This window comes from Hypanus sabinus, chromosome 13 (genome assembly GCF_030144855.1).
Source record: "Hypanus sabinus isolate sHypSab1 chromosome 13, sHypSab1.hap1, whole genome shotgun sequence".
NCBI lineage: Eukaryota > Metazoa > Chordata > Chondrichthyes > Myliobatiformes > Dasyatidae > Hypanus > Hypanus sabinus.
In genome coordinates, this window is record NC_082718.1 from 19,324,498 (window position 1) to 19,347,837 (window position 23,340).

Genomic DNA, 23,340 nt, shown 5'->3' on the forward strand with positions numbered 1-23,340 from the left:
CCTTGTTTCAGTATTTTATTTTTATTTCTGAATTCACAAGCTATTCGATTGGCTGAAATTATATGATTTAATTCCTAGCAAAGCAACAGATTGGGTCAGTTGATTGAGTAGTGGGGCCCAAGACAAAATGCTCAAATCCTTCAATAGTAGAGAACTGCAGGATACTGCAGCTGGACTTCTTATCTAGGAATTGGCAATGTGGATCAGTGCTGCACACATTAAGCACTTACATATCTGATAAACTCAATCATTTCTCTCCCTTCAGACAAGTACCAACCCTTATAGAATTTGTGTATGTGCTATGTCAATTAAAGGCACATGTTTCTTGTCTAACGACCATTACTAATAACTTTGCCCTCTTAAACTATAATGGGTGATTTAATTGATTAATGGAGGAACTGAGAGAAAAAAAACTTGGGAAGTTTTAATGACCCTTACTCATTTTTCAAATCTAATGATTGCTCAGAAATCAGACTTGTGCAATATACCGATAAAAACTATCAGAAAAATAAAGAGATATATTAACACAAACAATTCTGTTTAGTGGTAGGATCTGGAAGGTTAATAGGCACACTATTTGTTCAATAACAGTTCTCTGTTAGAGCTCAGGAACTAATGGGGGTGGGCAGCTTGAGGGTTAAAGAAATCATGTGGTCTGTTGATTTATGATCAGCGTTCATTAAAAATGGCTGCAAAGTCCATTTAAACTGGTTCTGCATTGTAAAACCACAAGAGTTTGTTATTTCTGCAACATAAGCAATTATTCTTTAGGAAAATTCTACAGAATGACCACAAATAAAACTTAAATCAGAGGACCCACCCCTGCTGCCCTCTCCACCCCCCCCCACTCTCTATAGTTGGTTCATTGTAAGGAAAATATGATACCTCTGGAAATGAAAATTACTTCAGTTCTTCTGCTGCAGCAGGAAGCTTGATGGGGTTGTGAAAACGTATGCAACTGTTAACGGGTATATGCTACTGCGATTGGGTCTGCTCACTTGTACAATGCTGTACTATTGTACACATCACTGAATTGTACTGGGGAGTGTTCTCAATGCAGCGACTGTGCACTTCCCTCTTCTCTCTCACAGTCATGAGTGCCGTAGCTTTGAGACCCGTAACAATGCGATAGAATGGCTCACCTGATGCAACTTTAATAAATAGTTATAGCAATTACGATCAAACAAGTGACTTGCAGCCCTTTGAGTGCACTGGCTCTGGTTGGGGCTACAACATTTCGCTTTCCCATGACCCAACATATGGCTCCTTTGGATATTTAGCAAATCCCTTTTGTAAGGTGGCAATGAATCTGTAACCCATTGCCATTCGTTCAGGCTGAATTTACTAATTCTATGCTATTCGCTGTGTTAAAAAAATGTTTCCAAATCGGTCATCTGGTCCCTGAGATTGACCTTTAGTCACTGTTAACCGAAGAGAACAAGTGGGACCTCCCCCCCCCCCCCCCCCATAAATACACGGTCATCATGCAATGTCAAGCTACATCTATTTGGCAATGTTAACACACTAAGTGGAGTGTGTACTGTATCTTTTACCACTGGCTCCTTGCAAAAGTGTTTACTCACTCCCTAACTGCTCGATTGCAAGGTAAAATTAAAGTTACTCAGTTTTCCTAAACTGAGTTTCACCGTGAGATTTTATCCCTTGTGCAATAGTGGTGGTAAATGTCTCCAGTTTAACCCTGAATAGGGCCTGGAGCACATTACTGCCCTGGGATCCATTTTCACTACTCTAGCTAGGCACTAATAAACTGGAACAGAAACTGGACAAAGAACTCTTGCCAATTCCTCGTTTTTATTATGCTTTATATTCTGTGTTTTATTGCTCATTTTTTTGTGTTGCTGTTTGCGAGATTTTGTTTCTTTTGTGTGTGTGTGTGTGGGGAGGGGGGGGGGGAGGTTGATGAGTTTCTTTGAATGGGCTCCATGGATTTCTTTGTTTCGTGGCTGTCTGTGGGAAGACGAATCTCAGGGTTGTATACTACATACATACTTTGAAAGTAAATGCACTTTGAATCTTTGAGCCAAGCCTCAGCGCCCACTATAATCATGCCAGGCACTAATAAAGAAAGAAACAGAAGATAGAGAGAAACCTCAAACTAGCCTCTGCCTCTCTTGCCAAACCGTCTTGAGCCAAAGCCTCAGCTCCTACTATAACTTTATTAGCCTCTGATAATTTAGTCCATAGCCTTAAGACTGAAGTTGTGGCAGCTGGAGGTGACATTGCCATCTTGAAGGAAGGACATGTCATGTCGAGTGAATGTAATCTCCAGGCTACAACCCTTCTTCCCCCCCTACTCTTCCAATGGTCTACCATCTGCTCATTCCCCAGGCCACTCTCGAAAGAGTGTGCAACTGACTCTCTGGAAGCTTGAAGTGAGGTCCATGTCCTTCTGCACCTTTCCTGCTACTCCACGCAGAGCTTAGGAACTTTAAAAAAACATTGGAAGCAAATTGATGGAATTGTATTAGAAGCCATCATAAATCAATAAACAATTAAGATGCTTTTCATGAATGCTCTCTTTTGATGTTGCTGGTGGAAGGTCCTGTTTGTTCATGAACAAGTGTTCAGTGTGTGAAGCTAAGGATAGGTATTAACTGGAGTGTGAAGTGGCAACTTAGTAATGCTCAAATCAAATTATGTCTTGCATGCTTCCATCTTAGTAAACATCAATGTTCCTACACTGTGTCAGTCAGCAGGCTTTACATTACAGATGCCTACGTATGCATTAACCACCACATTGGCATCAAGTTGGCACCTGTGGTAGAAAGCAACAAACACAGACGGCGAAGCTGGATTTTGTGGACTTCCCCTGCGCCACCTCCCGTGACAATGGATGCATCATCCAGATCTTCCATCAGCAGACAAAGTACACTGGCAGGACCAGACAGGTCAAGGATAACTCAACCCAGTGATTCATTAAAGGATGATACTTGCCTTCAATCCAACTGGCTCCAACTTGTCAGCTCAAATTCCTCACACTTGATTCAAGACTTGGTTATAATTTATGGAGTAACGCTGACCTGAGACTTCTATCAGGAGCAGTACACCCTCAGAGTGGAATGTTGAGTCAAAAGATAATAGTTCTCCATGGGGAACAGACACATCACTGAATCCTCTTTTCTTTAATTTATTAGTTCTGGGGATGCTGACACCACTGGGCATACCAGCTTTTTGTATTTTTATTTTTATTTAGAGATACAGTGTGGAAAATCCTTGTCGCATTGCACCACCCAGCAACCCAGCTATTTAAGCCTAGACTAATCATAGGAATTTACATTGACTTATTAACCTATGAACAAGTACTTCTTTGGACTGTGGAAGGAAACCAGAGCACCCAGAGGAAATTCTCGCACTCACAGCAAAGACCCCACCTAACTATGCATGAACTGAAGAAGTGATTAAGAATCAATCACAGTGATGGGTCTGCAGTCACTTGGACTCCAGGCTGGGTAGGAAGGTAGTTTTCTTCTCTGAGGGACATTTTAAGGATCCTTTGAGATATGTTTAACCTAATTTGAATTTTGTAGATCAGGGAAGTATTTTACATATGTATATTTCAGCTGGCAAATATAAAAGATTGTAAAAATACTTTATTTTTTCATTACAGCCACTTTCCAACACAATAGAGTGAGTCTTCATGGTAATGACCATGTCTTTATGTCTAACCCAATCCATTACTGAATGGACACCAGAACTTCAGCCCTCGCTTCTGTGCTGATATCCTCCGGGAATGGCTTTTAGTGAGTGTCCCTACTTCATCCTGCCTCCACCCCCTGTAGCCCCATCCTTTTCATCTTCCAAACTTTGAATTTAAAGATCGGTACAGGTATAAAACCTCTCAATGTACAGGACCAAACACCCCATGTGTTGGTATAGAGATAGAAATGGTCAATAATCTTTCAGCTTGTCAACTTTTTCATGAGGTTTTGAATCCTTCAATCACACTCAAGAATTTCATTCCCATCGGTAAGTCAAAGAAATCTTTTGCAGGCCAATGTTCTTCCAAGTCCTGTCACTTTCAACTCCTTGCATTTATTGTGTCTCCTTCAGCACAAGATCGGAATGGATCAATCATACTGACTTTGCTAATATCATGACAATAAAATCTCCAAAGTTCCAGAGAGCATTACCTTTTTTAAGTAAATATAAATGACACAAAGTGGATTTAATGTAAAAAGGCTAATATGTGGATACAATTCAGATGTTGATTTGGCTCAATGGACAATTCACTTACTACTTAGGTAATTCCTGATCAACAGTTAACAGTTCACAGATTATGCCCAACACAGCATTATGGAAAAGCATGCTGCTCAACACTACGTGCTTTCAACTCAATAACTTGTACAGAAAAGGTTTCATGGTCTTTCCCATTCTCCATCCTAGATTGACATTTTTAATCTATGTCTTTAGCAGTATCTTTGTTTAACAGAATGTCCAACACACCAAGAAAAGGATATTTAATAGTTCCAAATATAGAAATAGATATTTTTTTATGTTGCACTGACCTTTAGCTGTGAGATACACTCGTGGCAAAGTCTGCTGCAGGCCAAAGACTTTGTTGTACTCCAGAAAGACTCCCACAACCATAAGAAGAAATAATTTTGCCATTTTTGAGCTGTAATTATTAGGTCCAGGTAAAATAGTCTGCAGGAAAATGAAGGCACAGCTGTTAACATAGATATTTTAACAACATAATATCACTTGATAAGACATCTGAAAAGTTATACTTGTTTTTATATATTAAAATGCTTTGTCTTCAGTAAAACATTGCTTGATCTAGGGTGCAGTCAAAACAGGAGGTTTAAAATGTTATGAATATGTATTAATGTTCCCATAAAATGAATTATCCCTTAACATGTCTGCAAGAATGGCCTTCTTGCTTGTGGAATCTTGTTGAACTTCCAAACACGACTATAGACAATGAGTAATCAGGTGATACACTAATCTCAACTGCTAAAATGAATTCAAGTAATAAAAAGGTCAGTTGCACATCTATAATAATGTGTCACTCTGGTTTAATAGCTGCATTTCGTGCCACCTCTGGAGCTTAAACCTTGGGAAGGTTATTTTTCCGTCAGCACGATGTTGATATGATCTCTCCAGTTATTTGCATGACACATTTGACAGGTCTGTCTCCGAGGATTAAGCAGTGATTCCATCAATCACATGAGCAGTAGGACAGTGCAAGTGAAAATCTCATATTCCCGTTTATCATTGAGAGAGCCCATTCAACTCATTCCCTTTTGACCTTTCTAACATGCCCATCAGCTTCCTCTGATCCTTTGCCATCCACTTGAACTGGGGATACTTTACAGTCACAAATTAACATACAAACATCACAGCTTTGGAATATGGCAGGAAACTCGAGTCACCGGGAAAGAAATCCTATTCTGTGCAGATAACTTGCAAGGTCAACATTGAAACCTAGTGCATCCAGGTGAGAGGCTGCAGTACTCATTATTCTTCCACAGTGCAATCTCAATAAACACTTTCTATTTCCTTGTTTAGAGAACAACTGATTGCCTCGGAAACAGTATCAAATTACAGTCAACCCCGTATTCAACCTGACATTTGTTAGTCACTTGGGTGAACTCCATGCTTGACTTAATCATTCAGCGGCACCAAGCTCTTAAAAATTTGTATGAATTTATCATTGACAAAATACTTTTTGTAAGCAAAACACCCCCTTAAAAGTAATCACCTGATTTCATAAAACAAATACAAATCAAAAATGATTTGTCAATAAATCAATGGTAAAGGAAAAGCTGTGACATAAAGAGGGAAGATAAATTTGAATCATCTCTAGGTAACAAATAAATGCAAAAAGGTTGGAACCCCCCCCCCCCCAGTTAATCATATTTGAGAGGTTTAGTCGTGGAGCTTTGGGGGCTTTCATCCTAGACGACATATGGCAAGCAGATTTAAAAGCTGCTATCGTGATTCAAAGTTGTGACTTACAACTTAATATCCTATTACATCCATTTGTCATTTATGGAAAGCATGTAAGGTGAGTGTTCTATGAACATTCATACTGGAATGTAAGAAATTCAATCAATATTAAATCCAAATTTCATCACTGAATTCTCTTATACTGATACAAATGACCAATTCAGTTCCTCGCTTTCCATTTCTAAGCCAATGCCTTTGCCTGTTGGAAATCAGCATTGATAATTGATACAAATACACATTAGCACTAATTTGTGAAATAAATTTCATCATTGTGGGACTGTCTCTGGGATCCTGAGTTTCAAATGGGACCATAGGTCAAAAGTGTTACTCTGATTTTGTAACCGATACTTCCCAGGGACTACAAGATCATAGGGTTCTCTCATAGTATTTCATTCCTAGCATCACAAAGCCTTAATATAACCTTGCTGACAGCAGAGTTTTAATTTTACTATCTAGATGACGACAAAGGCAAATTGAAAGTTGAAAGAGCAGGGGAGACTGAGGGTTGGCATAAAAAGAATAGGAAGCTTGTCACAATAATCTCATGGTAATTTTTGACAGCACGACAGAACCACAGATGGCTGGGAGTGCGTTCCAAGGCTTAGTTATTATCTTGCAGCACAGATTGCATTACAATGTTTATGAAAACTCATCTGATCACAAGAGTACATTATAACTTGAACATATTCATCCAGCCTTTTTTGAAAACATCACCTACATCTCAAGGTGTATTTCAGTAGACCAATTCCCTCCAAAATTGGAAACAGGCTCCTTAGTCCAATGTCCATGAACATCAAGATTCTCCTCTAAGCTGGTCCCATTTCCCCACCTTTGCCGCATATCCCTCCAACCTTTCCTATACATACTCCTGTCCATTTGTATTTGAAATGTTAACGTACAGTATCTGCCTTAACTACTTCCCTTGACACCATGAACAAGTTCTTCCATGTTCACGTTGTCAATTAGCATAGATAAATTTTCTCTCATAAACAAAGATCAGAACTCTACAGATACTGAAAATCTGAAATGAGAGTAGAAAGTACCCAACAAGTTGGCTGGCATCTGTAACGGAAACAAAGTTAAGGCTTCAGGTTAATAGCCTTGAATTCAAACTAACTTGTTCCATCTACCAAACGATAGCATCAATAATTGCTGGATGAGTCAACCACCTACAATACCTTTTAATACCTTATATTCTGCTGTACATCATTGAACCGAATTGTAGAGTCATGTTTCACAGGAGTCAGGTCAATGAATCTACAGGTAACAATAGCCTCAGCCAGGAATGTCATCTGTTTACTCTTTTCCATAGATGCTGCCAGGCCTGCTGAGCTCCTCCAGCATTTTGTGCGTGTGGCTTTGCATTTCCAGCATCTGCAGATTTTCTTGCGTTTGTGATTCTACTACAGGTAATGAACTTGTTTAACCAACAATTGTGAATGTCAATGAAGAAATCTAATGGTTACCGGTTACTGCTAGCAGGTGGCTGTTGACGAGATGATAACCGGGAGTGCTTCTCCATTGTTTTCATTAGAGAGGATTGGAGTGAGGGACAGAGGTAACCATTTAGTTTTTTTTTATTTTTTAAAAACACTTTGTTCATGCTTAAAGCAACTTAAAGTATTTTTACCTGTTGTATGTTTTGTCATTTTTAAATCATTTTACAAAACTTTATGAAGTACTGTTGATTGTTTCTGAATGAGTTATGCAGTCCTTGATAATTCAGACTAAGACAGAACAAGTGGTTTAGCTGGTTGTTCATTTTTTCCCTCCTTTTCGGGGCATCTCTCTGAAGAATTGGGCCAACTTACCACAGGTGTTCCAGTAGAAACATTATTTCAGAATGTACATTTCTACAGCTAGTTGGTTAGTGAATGGCAAGTACTCATTGGAGTGTCCTATAGCAGAGGGAAGGAAGGATGTGGGGAAACTGAATTTATAGCTTTCTGGTTTCACACTGGGATGATGGTTTTGCAGATAGTCATAGAACATAGAATAATACAGCACAGTACTGGCCCTTCGGCCCACAATGTTGTGCCGACCCTTAAACCCTGCCTCCTATATAACCCTCCAACTTAAATTCCTCCATATACCTGTCTAGTAGTCTTTTAAATTTCACTAGTGTATCTGCCTCCACCACAGACTTAGGCAGTGCATTCCATGCACCAACCACTCTCTGAGTAAAAAACCTTCCTCTTATATCCCCTTTGAACTTCCCTCCCCTTACCTTAAAGCTACGTCCTTTAGTATTGAGCAGTGGTGCCCTGGGGAAGAGGTGCTGGCTGTCCACTCTATATAGTCTTAATATCTTGTATACTTCTATCATGTCTCCTCTCATCCTCCTTCTCTCCAGAGGGTAAAGCCACAGCTCCCTTAATCTCTGATCATAATGCATTCTCTCTAAACCAGGCAGCATCCTGGTAAATCTCCTCTGTACCCTTTCCAATGCTTCCACATCCTTCCTATAATGAGGTGACCAGAACTGGACACAGTACTCCACGTGTGGCCTGACCAGAGTTTTCTAGAGCTGCATCATTACATTGTGACTCTTAAACTCTATCCTTTGACTTATGAAAGCTAATACCCCATAAGCTTTCTTAACTACCCTATCAACCTGTGAAGCAACTTACAGGGATCTGTGGACATGTACCCCCAGATCCCTCTGCTCCTCCACACTACCAAGTATCCTGCCATTTACTTTGTACTCTGCCTTGGAGTTTGTCCTCCCAAAGTGTACCACCTCACACTTCTCTGGGTTGAACTCCATCTGCCACTTCTCAGCCCAATTCTGCATCCTATCAACGTCTCTTTGCAATCTTCGACAATCCTCTACACTATCTACAACACCACCAACCTTTGTGTCATCTGCAAACTTGCCAACCCACCCTTCTACCCTCACATCCAGGTTGTTAATAAAAATCACGAAAAGTAGGGGTCCCAGAACAGATCCTGGTGGGACACCACGAGTCACAACCCTCCAATCGGAATGTACTCCTTCCACCATGACCCTCTGCCTTCTGCAGGCAAGCCAATTCTGAATCCACCTGGCCAACCTTCCCTGGATCCCATGCCTTCCGACTTTCTGAAAAAGCCTCGCGTGTGGAACCTGATCAATGTAGTCCATGTAGAAGTGAGGTCAGTGAGTTATCTCCAGTCTTCTTCATTCCACTGAAGTTGGCGGGAGGACATTGCCTGCATAATGCTATGTTGTGCAGCATACAGTTGCCAATAACCAATCTCAAAACCCACCCTGTTCAGTACTGCAGGACTCTTCCAGAGTGGTTCAGGCTGTAAGACTTTGCTTCAGCATTTCAGCCATCTACCTGAATAGATTTTGTGGGTCAGCATGTCATCTATTGTCTTTGTCCTCAAAGTCCAATAGCTTTTGGCTTCAAATGGCGTCCCAAATGTAGCTACTATTATAGACCAACTCAGAAAGAAGGCATTGTGGCTGCTGCAAGGATCACAGCCATTAACCTATATCTGCACCAATGGATTGGAGTTTTGTTTGGTTCTGGTGTCAGATAGAATCGGCATCCAACATTCAAAGTCATGTGAATGTAGTCAAAAGCACCTTATTCCATGAAAAAAAGCTGCAAATCTACAAATTTCTTTCCTCTCTTCAACAGTTCATCACTAGCAAGAGAAAATGAAGTGTGATTGGCTCTTTTTGACAGGCCGCCTCAGTGTTCTTCCCCGTACTACAATGTATGACTGACCCCAAAATGGCAAAATACCTCCCTGATAGTTTGATAAGTCAATTGCTTTTTGAACACTAAATGTGAAGGGAAGGATTTCTCCAATTCATTTTCCTCTCTCCTCCTGCAACTTCTCGTTCTCCCAGTCAAATTCCCTTCCAAGACAGCTGCCTACTAATGGAGTCATGTGGGAGAGAAAATGGTTTGTACAGAAGCCTAGGAATGAAAACCCTGGGCTTCTAACCCAGCCTCATCACACCATGAAGAATTCAGAAATGAAACAACCAAAGAGAGCACCAAACAAGAATTTGCAGCAACTATTAGAATAATTCAGTCAACAACTAACTCATAAGTAGTTGATGATTCCTTTGAACAGATTTATAAAGGGGCATTGCTTGTGCTGAGCAAGTGGTGTGAAGGAAGGTCATTAGCCAGACCACTGATCTCCAGAATGATTGAACTGGAAGCCAACCTGTATTGTAAGCTGAGTGATGATGCTCTTCATTTACCCTACAGAAGTTAGCTGGCTGACATTAACACCCTTGCCAATGCAACATTCAATGCAATTTGTACCGCCAGCATGCTGTAAATCTGAGTGTGTACGAGATGTGCACTTCACAGTAGAAGCACCAATGAAAAGATAAAGTAAACAATGCCATCTTTGCCATTTTCTCTCTGAAAACATTCATTGTTTCTCACCAGTCACCGTATCTCAACCCTGCAGAGATAAAACTGCATCCATTCCAAACTTGGTGCTTCCTATCTGTTAACAGAGCCTCTCTTTTACAGTTGATAAGGAGCTTCAGGAGAAACAGCCAAATACAGAGTGTGCTGCGATTTGATTCACCGAGGAGATGAAGTATGCATGGAGGTTTTACTGTTGACCTTGTGGGGTAATAAGATGGCCAGACAAGACCTAAATCTTACCCCAACCCCCCTCCCTGACAGCTTGAGAGCTGTGAAACCTCATTCCCCTATACTGGCAGATGGACCAGACTGGCAAATTGTTAGGCCTCAGCCCTTCAACCATCTGTTGTAGACGCTCATGCACCTGTGATGCCGGGTTGTGAAACAAAGGTTAACCATTACAGAACATCTGGATTTGTCCCCAGACTTCACCACAAAAATTGAAGTGCCCATTCTAAATAATTACATCTAAAATCATTCTGAAATTAGAAGACAGGCAATTATTATTTGCAGCAGTATCTTATTTCAGCAACTAACAATGGACGCTAATCCATTTACTTACAGTCTGTAGCAGGTAATCACTGCATTTCAGTGAGATTTTCAATGTTTTAATCAATACTTTAGGAAGATGCAATTGTTGAGGAATTCTGCAGACCCAGAACGATTCATGGAATGAAGTGGTAGCACATTCAGACAGTGACAATTTGGTCATCGTCCTTCAGTCCAAAATGGAACTAAGATCTGCGAACTCAACCGCGGGTAACTGGGTATTGGAACTTGATGGGTTCCAATACCCATCTGAAATGATGGGTCGTGGAGCCAAATCTGAGGCTGGGATCCAGCCATGGAGATCAGTGGAGGGAGGCCTGCCTGTGCCAGGCAAAGGAAGGCCCAGTAGCATAGGGGGAAAAATGACTGCAGCGAGTGATAGTGGAGGGAGGGGATCAGAGAAACTAGCATTATTATTGAAAGGAGTATGAAGAACATATAACAGTGGAGCTCAGGAACAGGCCCTCCATGGCACAATGGCTATGCGGATCATGATGCCAAATTAAACTAACCCCTTCTGCTGGCATGTGATTCATGTCACCCTATTCCCTGCATATTCATATACCTATCTAAATGGCTCTTGAATTCAACTTTAGTATGGGAATGAGGTCAGAGGTAATAGCATGGGAGAAGGTTTTGGTGGGCTGCAGATTTGGGAAGGGAGGAATTTTCCCTTACCTGCTGACCTTCCATGTTGGCCTGTGGGATTGTCTGTGAGGTCCCTGGAGTTTCCTATTGCCAGCACCCCATGACAAGTGGGTCCAAATCCCCCTGCATTGCCTCAGAAAGTGTGTCACATTGGGAGCAATACAGAAGTCATTTATGACTTCAAGTGCCCAGTTTTATTTACTGAGTGGCCCAACTTCACCTGGAAAATGGTTGCCAACATGATTTTCCCAAGTTAAATCAATTTTTAATTGCATTGCAGTGCAAAGATCTCTGTCAATGAATATCTAGATAACTAATTATGAGAATAAAATATGAACCACTTGTGAAGGAAAGAAATATGCCATTACCATCTAGGATATTTAAAGTTGATAAATTACTCCAGTTATTGGTAGAAATTTGGTGAACAATTTAGGAGTTTGCTTAACCCTTGGCTTGCATGTTGCTGCAACTCTTCAGTACTCTGGTTGCATTCTTGAATATCTTCAAATGAGTAGGATCCGAATGGATTTAGAGTGATTAGGAAGATACTATTGACGTAGTGCAGGAAATTTTTCTAGTGTTGAAACTAGATTTAGTTAACTTCCATGATTGTAATATGTTAAGCAATCAGTGCTTGCATTACCTATGTAATTCAATAGGAAGAAGAGTCGCCATAAAAGGATCAAAAAGTGATGTCATTATATGGAGTAAAGTATCAATTGGCAAAATATCTATGGATCTGTTTGGAACTGAAATTTCACCACCATTTCTGCATGTCGAATTGAAGGTAAATGTAATATAATGGTCGAACTGCAGCAAATGTAGAGGAAATCTACATTTCTTAATCCAAAGCATTGTGTGGAATGTTCAAGTGACACACACAACATGCTAGAGGAACTCAGCAGGGAAGGCAGAATGTACGGAAAGGAATGCAGTTGACATTGTGGGCCCCGTGGCAGGACCTTTCTCCAGTCCTGCTGAAGGGTCTTGGCCCAAAATGTCAACTGTGCTTTTTTCTCCCCATAGGTGCTGCCTGGCCTGCTGAGTTCCTCCAGCAGTTTGTGTGCATTGCTTGAATTTCCAGCATGTGCAGATTTTCTCTTGTTTGTGCAGGGATGTTCATTCCATTGCAAATCATTGTAAGTCTTTCTTTGTTATAAGTATATCACTGGGCACCTCATATTTTGCTGCAGAAAATATTTTAGTTTAAAATTATGGCTAAAATACAAATGGATTTTAGATATGGCAAAATTAACATCACATGCATTGTTGATAAATAGATGGAGGGAGATTCCTTAGATTTCAGAAAACCAAACATGGGAATTTTTCAATAAGATAGCCTCAACCTTCTCTGCCAAGCTGAGGCTCAATTACAGGGAGCTGAAAATGGCCAGGAACAGATGTCAGTTACAAGACCATAGAACAATGTAACACAAAGGAGCAGACAACGTTGAATCCAATTTGACATTCATTAGAAGTGCTCAGAATTCTATTCCTCATCAATTCTAAACCAATTTTGGTATATTCGGGATCGAACAGATGTACTCGGGTACCTTGACCTAGAAAGGCAGCATCTGGGAAGTGACATGATACAGAGATTGTTAAGACTGGAGGAAAAGTTAATCCAGGCTTTGTCATCCATGGTTATCTTGCTATCTTATGGCAGTACTTCCTTGACATTGCTCTCATAAAATAAATCCAGGCACACATAGCAGGTCTGCTGTTGCTACATGTGTGTCAGGGAGAACCAGCAAATAATAACAGAGACAGCAAATAGAAAATTACTACTCTTTCCATGATTAAAATGTGCAGAGTCCCATGGAATGTTTTGAGAAGCTATAACATATTCAGGACGAGGAGGACATTTTAAAAAAACATCAAGATCTGTTCCAGGCTGTTGCCGTTCGAAGGAGATGACATTATTAAGGATGTTGATTAATGTCTGATGATGAATTCTGTCTCACAACGTCCAGGAATGAATTAAAATCACATTGCTCTTGCTAGATGTTATCTAATATTCAGAAATGTGACCATGTTCATTGGCAATTGGGAGATTTCGCAGCTGTGGCGTTTGATTAAAAATGTTCCCTATCAAGCATATCAGCTGAAAGTTTTATATAACTTTCTTGGACTTGATTGTTCATTTAGATGTTGCCTATATCTTACAATCTGGGCAGTTTCATAAATATACTCAGGTATCTATGAACATAAAATATTGATTTATATTGAAGTAATGTAAGATGATAACTAAACTGTTTGGAAAAAAAAGTCACAACACAGTTTTAGCCCTTAGGGTACCGATATCAGTGAAAAAACTTGGATTCATAACCTCTGTTGCTTCCCGTTCATCTGAAGCCCAACATATTATTGGGAGGACTTTCCTTTAACGACTTCTCCCTGCAGACTCTGGATTGGGTCCGTAAAGTATTGAAGCAGCATCCCTTTTAAAGCATCAAGATGCTCCAAACTAAAGTCACAGAGGACACAATTTTTAACAGATAAATAAGAGGAGGGCACTGCTCTTTGAACATGTGAGGGTATTGGCCACTGACTGTCATCATTTCCACCCATTCATATTTACATAAGAGGACATTTGGCCCATTAGCCCCATGTTGGCTCTCACTGCAATTCATCTCCCTCTGCATATTCTCTCAACTATACTTTTTAACATCTCTGACTCACTGCCCACCTACCATATACTACAGGTAACTTATAGTAGCCAATTAACTGGTAGCCAGCATGTATTTGGGACATGGGTGGAAACTGGGCTACCTGGAAGAAGCCAAAGTAAAGCCCACATAGACTAGAACAGGCACAGATGTTGGTCAGAATTGAATCTGGATTGCTGGATCTGCACTATTGTGCTATCCCACGATTCCACTGTGCCCTCCCATGACTCCTTTGACTTGTGGGAGGTGAGTAAAATAGCACGGTTTGTTCCCATGTTGGGGACCAAAGACAAGTTTCTCCTTATAAATAGACCAATTATGGCACTCTTCTACGCTGGTCAGCTTTTGATGCTGTAATCGTTGAATACATTCGGAGCTCTGTTATGGACGTGGTCTAAGGCATTGCGTAAAGTAGAACGAACCTTACACAAAGTGTGTGCACAAAGGCCTTTCCTTTATCGGAAGTCAAGTGAATCGGAGATTGCTGGACGTAGGTCATGGGCAATGGGGTCACGGGGTTGTGAGCAATGGATCAGGCAGCAGAGACAGGAAGGGTCGGAGTGCCTGGAGGGTGGAGAAGAGATTGCTCAGAATCCTTAGGGTCATTTCAGCATGGAGAATATCATGATACACAGTGTTAGATGGAGTTCAGGGCCATGATTGGCTGCTTTAAGAGAGAGAGGATTTGTGGTGGTGGCATTTAGATCATGGTTCAGTTGATTGGGGTGGGGGTGGGGGCAATCAGGTCAGATTTGAGGGTCTAGTAGTGAACTTAAAAGGAACTTACCTGTGGGTGGACTTATCCTCAGATCTAAGGATGTGATCAAATTCTTCAGCATGATATTAAGGTTTTGATACATGAAGGAATTTATAGCCTAATATATCTTGTGAATGGCTCCAAGGAGTCAAGAATAGCTTTCATATGTGTGGAGTGAAAGTACTTTTACACTTAGATCTCAAAGGTGGACAGGAAAGGTGCAATGTCTTCCACTATTCTAACAGGCAAATATACCAATGCCAGTTATTAAAGGCTATGAATTATTGGCTCATGCATTACTGGTTTATTATCCTGTCAATTTTTCCACTCCTGTAACATTTGCTTCATGTCTAACAAGGTGAGAGAAGATTTCATATCATAGAGACCGACATCTGGCGATAACTCAAAGGAAGTATTTTAATCTCCTTGAAATTTTGTAATGACAAGATTTGCCTGAGCTATTTATTACATCATCGTATAGAACTAGGATGATTATATCTTGCACATGTTCTTTATAAATAAAGCACATAATCAATACTTATAAGAACCAATTATATGTCAAGGAAATATCGTAGCGAATGGGGATGTCAATTTATACAATTACATACAAATTTAAGTGGGAAAATATATAGCTTTATCACAATGATAGTTCTTTCTAAAGTCATTAATGAATGTATCTTTAACTATAATTTAACATAGAACATTATAGAGAAGACAGAACAAAACCAAAAACTTAACAGATGGGAGATGGGAACTATATTTGATCATGTGAACACGAATTCAAACTGACAACCTTTTTGTTCAGTATAGCCTTCTGATTGTCTCTGTCAGAGCCAGCTGAAGCTGACGGTATATTTTGAATGACAGTAATATTAGCTGCTGAAGATTGCAGCGTGACAGCGTTACAACCCTCGCATGGACTAAAACGTACATGTAAAAATATGTGAAGTATGCCTGGTACAAAGGGACTTCTAATATCCCAGAAAGCTACCTGGGCTTTGTAATATATGAATAATAAATCAAATAGATTAAAAAGCACATTTGACAGAGATTAATGACATAATTTCATGAATTTTATCACCCTGCTCTGGGCGTACTTTGATTTATGTTTCAAATTTACTCTGTATACAATATTGAAGTACACTTTACAATTTCATAACTCATCAATATCACAAAAATACAATGAAAACACAAAGAATACCGATCTTTACTGTTCCTTAAATAATCTTAATCAGAAAGTGAAACTGCAAATCATAGTTAGAAATGTACCGTTGTTATTTTTCATTCTAAAGCAAGTCCCTATTTAATATTACTAAATAGTTAATTTTGTTTTAACTATTTTTTCAAAGATCAATAATGCATCCCCCCCCCCCCCCCAACACACACACACACACGCATTTCTAGATCACAGCACAATACGGAATCAGTACCTACCAGTAATCAAAGGAGTGTCCTGTAGCAAAGTGCTTTGAATAACTAAGGGCTGGTAGTTTTGCAGTTAATCAGTTTAACGCTGAACAATTGACCATGACATGGTTTGTTTAACATCTCATTGGAAAAGTCATTGTCTGCTTGCTCCCCGCCAATATAAAGGTCTTTTCTCAAACAGTTCCTTAAGATCCCCGTGACAGCTGAAACGCACGCTCATGCTGCTTACTGTCAGAGCAAATAGCAGGGCTGCAGTCAGGACTCCCGATGATGAGGGAGGGACCCACACCAAACTGTAGGTCTCCAATTACATTCAGCGCTGCGAGATCTGCTCCACTGCCTGCTTCGCAGATCCCGCAGCTAACCCCACACTGGATTGCATAATTAGCAAAGCACATGAGGCTCTGCTTGTAAATAATGATCAGATGACATCCCCACTGATGAAATATTCTGTTGGAAAATACAACATCAAGCGGTGTACAATTCTGAATATAGTTTAGGCTTCGACCTTGTTTTTACCTCTCCCCAATCTCACTGTGCTTCACGGGGAAATAATCAAAGCCTTAGACAGGATCTGTGAGAAGGGCACACTGCCTTGGGTAAAGTACCAGCTTCTTGAAGGCAACAGCAAGGCATGTCATTAAAAGGAGCAGTGGTCCTCATATCAACCAGAGCACCAATTAGTGCACAGTAACCAAGAAGTTGTGATAGGTGACTTACAACCCAAGGCTTTGCAGTCCAGAACCAGTTCCCCCATAGGAAATTGAGAAACTGAATTAAGTAATGCCACTAATTTTAAGACCAGAGCCAGAAGGGGAATGATTAAGAAATCTGTTGCAAACCGCAACCGTCTTATAAATGACTTGCTCTACACTGTGTGGTGACACTAAGTGCTGCTCTGCCAGTGTGGAACTCTGGTTGTTAATAACCAAGGCTTTTTTAAGAGCAGCAGGAGATTCCACACCCTTACTGTGCAGACATTTGGCAATCATTGCAATAATCTTATCAGAGTGAATTTCATGTTTCTGAGAAACATAAGACTCCTCATCCTGAAGCCATCTCAGGCTCCCAGTGGAAATAACTGCCCAGCTGCCCTAACGGATGGATTCTGGTTAATGAAGGGAATCTGACTGCATCCGTAACTGTGCACGCCGGGGAGAGCAGCTGAGCTCAGGTAGAAAGGCAGCCGCACGGTTACCAGAGGGCCGAGGCACAGGCCTTCACAAGGCCGGGCTCCATTGCCTGTATTGTTCTGGGGCCGTCCTTCGAGGTACAACAAGTGGACAAGCAGGCCTCAGCATTGTGTGCTGTATAATCCAGCAAAAAGGAGACAGCGGCAGCAGCAGCGAGTGGGGCTGCATGCTGAGGAACGGCGGTAAGCAAAAGTAATAGAAAAAGGTGACCACTAGGGGTTAGAAAATATTGGAGGAACTCAGCATGTTAGCTCAAGATGTAAGTCAGCATTTTGGGTCAAGATCTTTCATCAAAGCTGAGAGTGAACGAGGAAGGGTGGGGTGCAAGCTGGTAGGTGATAGGTGGCATCAGTGATGTGGATGACCTAAAACTGGAAAATTCAGCGTTCATACCAAATAGAATAGAAGATGCTCTTCACCTCTCTGTAGCAATGGTTGCTACGGGCAAACCAGTCAGTGTAAGAGTGTTGATAACAGAGGCATTTTCAAGAGAAACTGGAGTACCTAGAGAGAGGCCACATATCATGGGAAGGACGGACAAACTCCTTACTGACGGTGTTGGGAATTGAACCCTGATCACTGTAAAGCTTTATGCTAGCACTGTACTACCATCAACAAGAAGACATGCTGGAAATCCGAGAAGCGCACAAAAAATGCTAGAGGAACTCAGCAGCCCAGGCAGCATCTATGGAAAAGAAAGGTTTTGGCCCGAAACATCGACTGTACTCTGATTTATAGATGCTGCCTGGCCTGCTGATTTCCTCCAGCATTCTGTGTGACTATGCTACCATGTTGCCCTAACAACTTTCCTAATAGAATTTCCCAAAGGTAAAGCAAGTCTCCGCTCCCAGACTGTGATCCATAACACCAGTACAGGTCACCGATAACCAGGTGATACACGAAAACGCTCGAGATGGGGGAAGTGTCTGCCTACGCCTCTGCCAAAACAGAGCCAATGCAGCGTGTGCCCTTAAGGGTTGACATCCTTTCTGAATCAGTGTGACAAAGTCTTGGAACATGTGTTGCAAAGCTGGGTAAGGTCCCATTGAGAAATGTGCACGTCTCCTTACTGTGTGTGTAAACCACCCCCTATGCTTTCCCATACTCGATTTTGGCTGAATTTACAATATAATTCCTTTTACTAGGAATCAGGTCGTGTGCTCATGCTAGACACAACCATGCTTTAGTACTCCATAAAATGGTGCAGCTTCCAGACATTAGTTGTTATTTCTGAATGTCCATCATAAATTCTTTCAACCAATTTGTAATGGAAGCGGCTGAAACAAACGTGGTACGTTGTCATACGCCTCGCTGCCACGGGTGGCGCTATAGCACCTTCACGGGCGTGAGACCATTGATGAATGAGAAACAGAAAGACTTCTTGTCAGAGTCTTCACTTCCCACAACACTTGCACAGTTTCAAATGAGTCTTTTGTTATAAGTACGTCAGAGGAATTCATTCTCATTATGGAATATTACAGTAGGAAAGGAAGTTGAAATAATAAGTTAAATCATTTATATTTTTTCCATTATGACAAGAAATTATTAGTCATTTCAAACATTACAATTTGACGTAGTACTAAGTATGCACCAACATAACAACAATTCAGATACAATAGGGAATTATAGATACCTGGAATTAGAGAAACAAAGGATTCAGATAGCTTCTGAAATTATAAGAACAGAAATCAAGGAATTTCTCATCATAATTTGAAAATTATGGTTGTTAATTTCTGTAAAATAGTCAGAATTGAGTTGTTAATATTTTTATAATGGTGTGCAATAATTTTCTAAACTTCATAAAACTCATTACTTCAATTTTTGATTTGCTAATAAAGGGTATATGGAAGGCTAACACCCAATCAAAATTTCCTGCAAACAAAAAACCCCAGTGAATTACAAAAACCCGTGAGGAAGCTCCAATCCCAGCTCGTGCAGTTCAAAAATGACCTGGGACTCAGGACAGCTGGCATTTACGGGATTCCTTGTGAATGCGGAGCAGTGTATGTCAGCCTGATGGGGCACACGGTGGGAGCCCGCATTAAGGGGCAGAGAAGGTGTGTCCGTTTGGGTTACCTGGAGAAATCAGCGGTAGCAGAACACTGCATTTGCAATGTCCATAGAATTGACTTCGATGGCACAAAACTACTGTGCCGCACTGATGGCTTTTGGGACAGCCTGGTGAAGGAAGCCACAGAAATAAAACTAGAGAAGAGAATTTTAACAGCGATAAAGGTCTTGCTAAAAGTAAGAACTGTAAATCAATTGTAAAAAAGGAGCGACAGCGGAAACCTGTTTGGTTGAGGACCAACTAATCAGGAGGAACGGATGACAGTGATATATATACCACTGGACTAGACATGCCTAGGCAATATCCCTGATGAAGATGGCAGAGTTTGTCATTGAAACATCAGTTTAAAATCCATATCCGTACCCGGCTGGAAGCCCGAGAAGAGTTTATTTGACTATACACCAGGAAAGCACTAGGTTCTTTTTCAGTAAATTACAAAATCAGCTGAAATCTAATGTGGAACTTCATTAGTGTGCTTTGTTTTCCAAAACAAGATCTTAAACGGGACCTGCACCACACACAACTGGACTTTGCACAATAGTGCAGCACATTCCCCGGCACTGTGAACTTCAAACTTTGAACTTTGCTTCCCTGCAGCTGTCACCCTCATAGCAACTAAAACATGGTCTATTGCTGTGTGAATTTAACAGTTAAGTTGCGGTACTTTGGGTCCTTGGTGGATGCAGGATTATTGTTGCAAGGGCACATGCTTATCACCGATGCCTCTGCTGTTTCACATTCTAACATTCTTGCTCTGAAATACAAGATGCCTTTATTATAATCCATCATGAGACATAATAAGTAGTGTAGAATACTGTCAGTGAGTATGAAACAGCATCACCACATGAGCCATTTGATCTAGGTGAGGAAAAATAGTTGAAAGAGACAGAAGAAGAGAAGAAAATTAATAGAACCATCAAGGATCCACTGATCGCTTGGAATAGGAGAATGGACAATCCCAACAGCAACAGGTCTGAACTCTCTCTGCTATCACCGTTCAGGATTTCTGGTGCTCGGCTATTTACAGTACGTCAACATACTGTAAGAGACATGGTGGGTGGGCTCAGTGAACCCGAAGACTAGGATGTTTTTTTTTTACACAGAGAACCGTTGATATGTAGAACACAATGCCAGTGAAATCAGATACAAATACCACACTTAAGGGGCAGACAAATAAATAGGTAGAAAATGGAAGGATATGGGACAAACGTGGGCAAGTTAACTTGGGAATAATGGCTGTAACAGATGTGGTGGTCGAAGGGGCCCATTTCTGGATGACTCAATGATCATGGAAATAGTGAAGTATCTAATTGGAAATTTAAAGCAGTTTAATTTGCCAGCTTTAGTTTTGAACATTTTAGACAGAGACCTTAATATTCAATTCCTACTGAAACATATTAGCTGTTAACTTTGAATATACATTTCCATACATAACCTCCAGTTCTATATTTACAATGCATAGAGAAAGGAACGTACTCATTTCCAGCGGTGAAGAAACTCAACCTCTCCTTTCTACAGTAATCCACTTTTACATTCAAAGTAAGTAGGCCCAGGTAGACGGGACACACTGGCTGCTGGGCAAATATGATCACTAAATACACACCAAGGTGACATAATAACTTCACTTTTAACAAGCTGTGGTTAAATTTGCTGATCACATACAATGCTATTGCTTTAATCCTCACTGGCTGAGAGCCCCAATTTACTGCTTCACATTGCTACATTCCCTCTTAGCCATTGAGGATAAAAGCAATTGCATTGCACTACCCAAAGCACAAGTGACCAACAGTTCATATGCACAAATGTACATGCTTATGAGGCTTCAAATACTGGATGGATTCACTATACACAGTGCTTCCTTTGAATTACATATGACATTCACATCTCCTTCTTCACACCTACATCCCAGACACCCAAAATGAATGTTAAATCAGCATCATCTGTTTTTCCAATTAACTGCTGTTCACAGCTCTAGGAACCTATTGTCCAGAGTTGCATTTTAAATTTAATCTACAGTCCACGTTCAGGTCTAAAGATTGGCTGTTGGTTAATATTTTCTATACACCCTAAATCCAGAATATGCTCTAACACCCATCAACACCATATTATGAACTACTACATGGTAGAATGATCTACATACTCAAAGCTATAGAATCCACAGATCAAAAATCAGTAAATAAGCACTTACCTGTCTTAACTGAGTTACTAATTGGTGAGACAATTGTTTCCTTTGATCTGCACATCTATAGAACTGTTATCATGGAAGATTTTAGTTACAATATCTCTGTGATTGGGCTGCTGAGCAAAGTGCTCAATTTATTTAGTAATCCTGTAACTATCATTAGTGTTACGTTGCTCTCAGTTGACTGATATTAGTCATCATACTTTATACGACAAAATGCTTTCTGGTCATTCAGTTTCCACTGGACATGACTCACTGAATAAGTAAACATTGTGCAAATAAAGAATGTTTTTCAATTTGAACTAAATAGTCAACTCTAGTGATCTAATCAAATATCACAGAACAATTCCTCTCATAAAGTGTAATCTTCCCATATTAACTGCTTTTAAAGAAAACTTCGCTCCACCACTTGAATCTACTCATTGTAATTGAAGGTCTAGATACAACCAATCACATTTTGGAATTTTAATACACAAATGTGTTAATTGGTTGCATATTAAGAGTCAGTCATTTCATATACAGCAGGATATAACTTTATTATTGAAGTTAACAAGCTACTTTGCATCTTTCATCAAGAAAATGGTTCTTAATACTATTAATAATTACAAGTATTAGCTTCTACATTATAAATTAATGGATTTTAATATTTCCAAAGCAAGATTTCACTCCTCTCAAGAACATATTAGAATGTCTTTAGCCCAGAGCAAAGATATTTCATTTTCATTCCCCAGTTATAATAATCCCAACATTAGCAATGGGGTCAATGAAATTTTCCTCCATAAGTAGAGAAACTTATTTAATTATGTTTAATCCAAGGAGTTTAAGAATAAAGATTTCTGAAGAAAGACAGTGTTGATTTTCATAATGCCACATGGGATTCTTGCCTGTTTCCTTTCTTCTTCCATTCATGTTATTTTATTTTATTTTATTGTCAATTGGTGAATTAGCCCCTTTCACTATGTAGTTACTCAATAGCTAAGTATATAGCTTTTCTTTGGATCAATAAATCTTTATGGCATTGCAATCTCACCATATATGTTCTTCCACCATCTTCCAACACATTTCCCAACAGTACAGAAGTGTTCACTCATGAGAATTGGTTACTAGCTTGTCTAGCTTAATTGAATGAACACAGTGACTGTACAAGAAAAACTAAATATTTCCAGGGATCTGTAATCTTAAACTAAACCAAGAATGAATCTAAACAATTTATATCATCTGCTCAAAAATTTCCTTTCCTGAGTAGCACTTGTTGAAAATGCAGCAGTTCTTCATTTTCCCAAACTAGCTGTTAGGTAATGGTGTAATCTGTAACAATGCACTTTGCGTCCTTAAACCCGATTTAGGTTGACTAAACGGACAAAAGGTATAACAGAAAAGATTTCTCACCTAAGATACAGAAAACATCTGTATAAATTCTGATCAAGAGCCAAGAACAAGTTTAAAACAAATGACATATTTTCCAGGACAATATATTGAGCTCCACGG

The 23,340-nt window shown here is 40.1% G+C and overlaps 1 protein-coding gene across 4 annotated transcripts in view; it reads right to left on the bottom strand.

The window, feature by feature from the left end:
• sema3c (sema domain, immunoglobulin domain (Ig), short basic domain, secreted, (semaphorin) 3C) overlaps nucleotides 1-23,340 on the bottom strand; it is a 143,071-nt gene that overhangs the window by 76,939 nt on the left and 42,792 nt on the right. For 2 of the 4 annotated variants that reach the window (XM_059987262.1, XM_059987260.1), the window contains exon 2: nucleotides 4,527-4,665. In XM_059987262.1, the coding sequence (XP_059843245.1) occupies nucleotides 4,527-4,629 (103 nt within the window). In that variant the 5' untranslated portion in view covers nucleotides 4,630-4,665. Of the gene's footprint in view, nucleotides 1-4,526; nucleotides 4,666-16,412; nucleotides 16,687-21,858; nucleotides 21,960-23,340 lie in introns of those variants that run through there. The other 2 variants (XM_059987263.1, XM_059987261.1) reach the window with 2 other exon arrangements.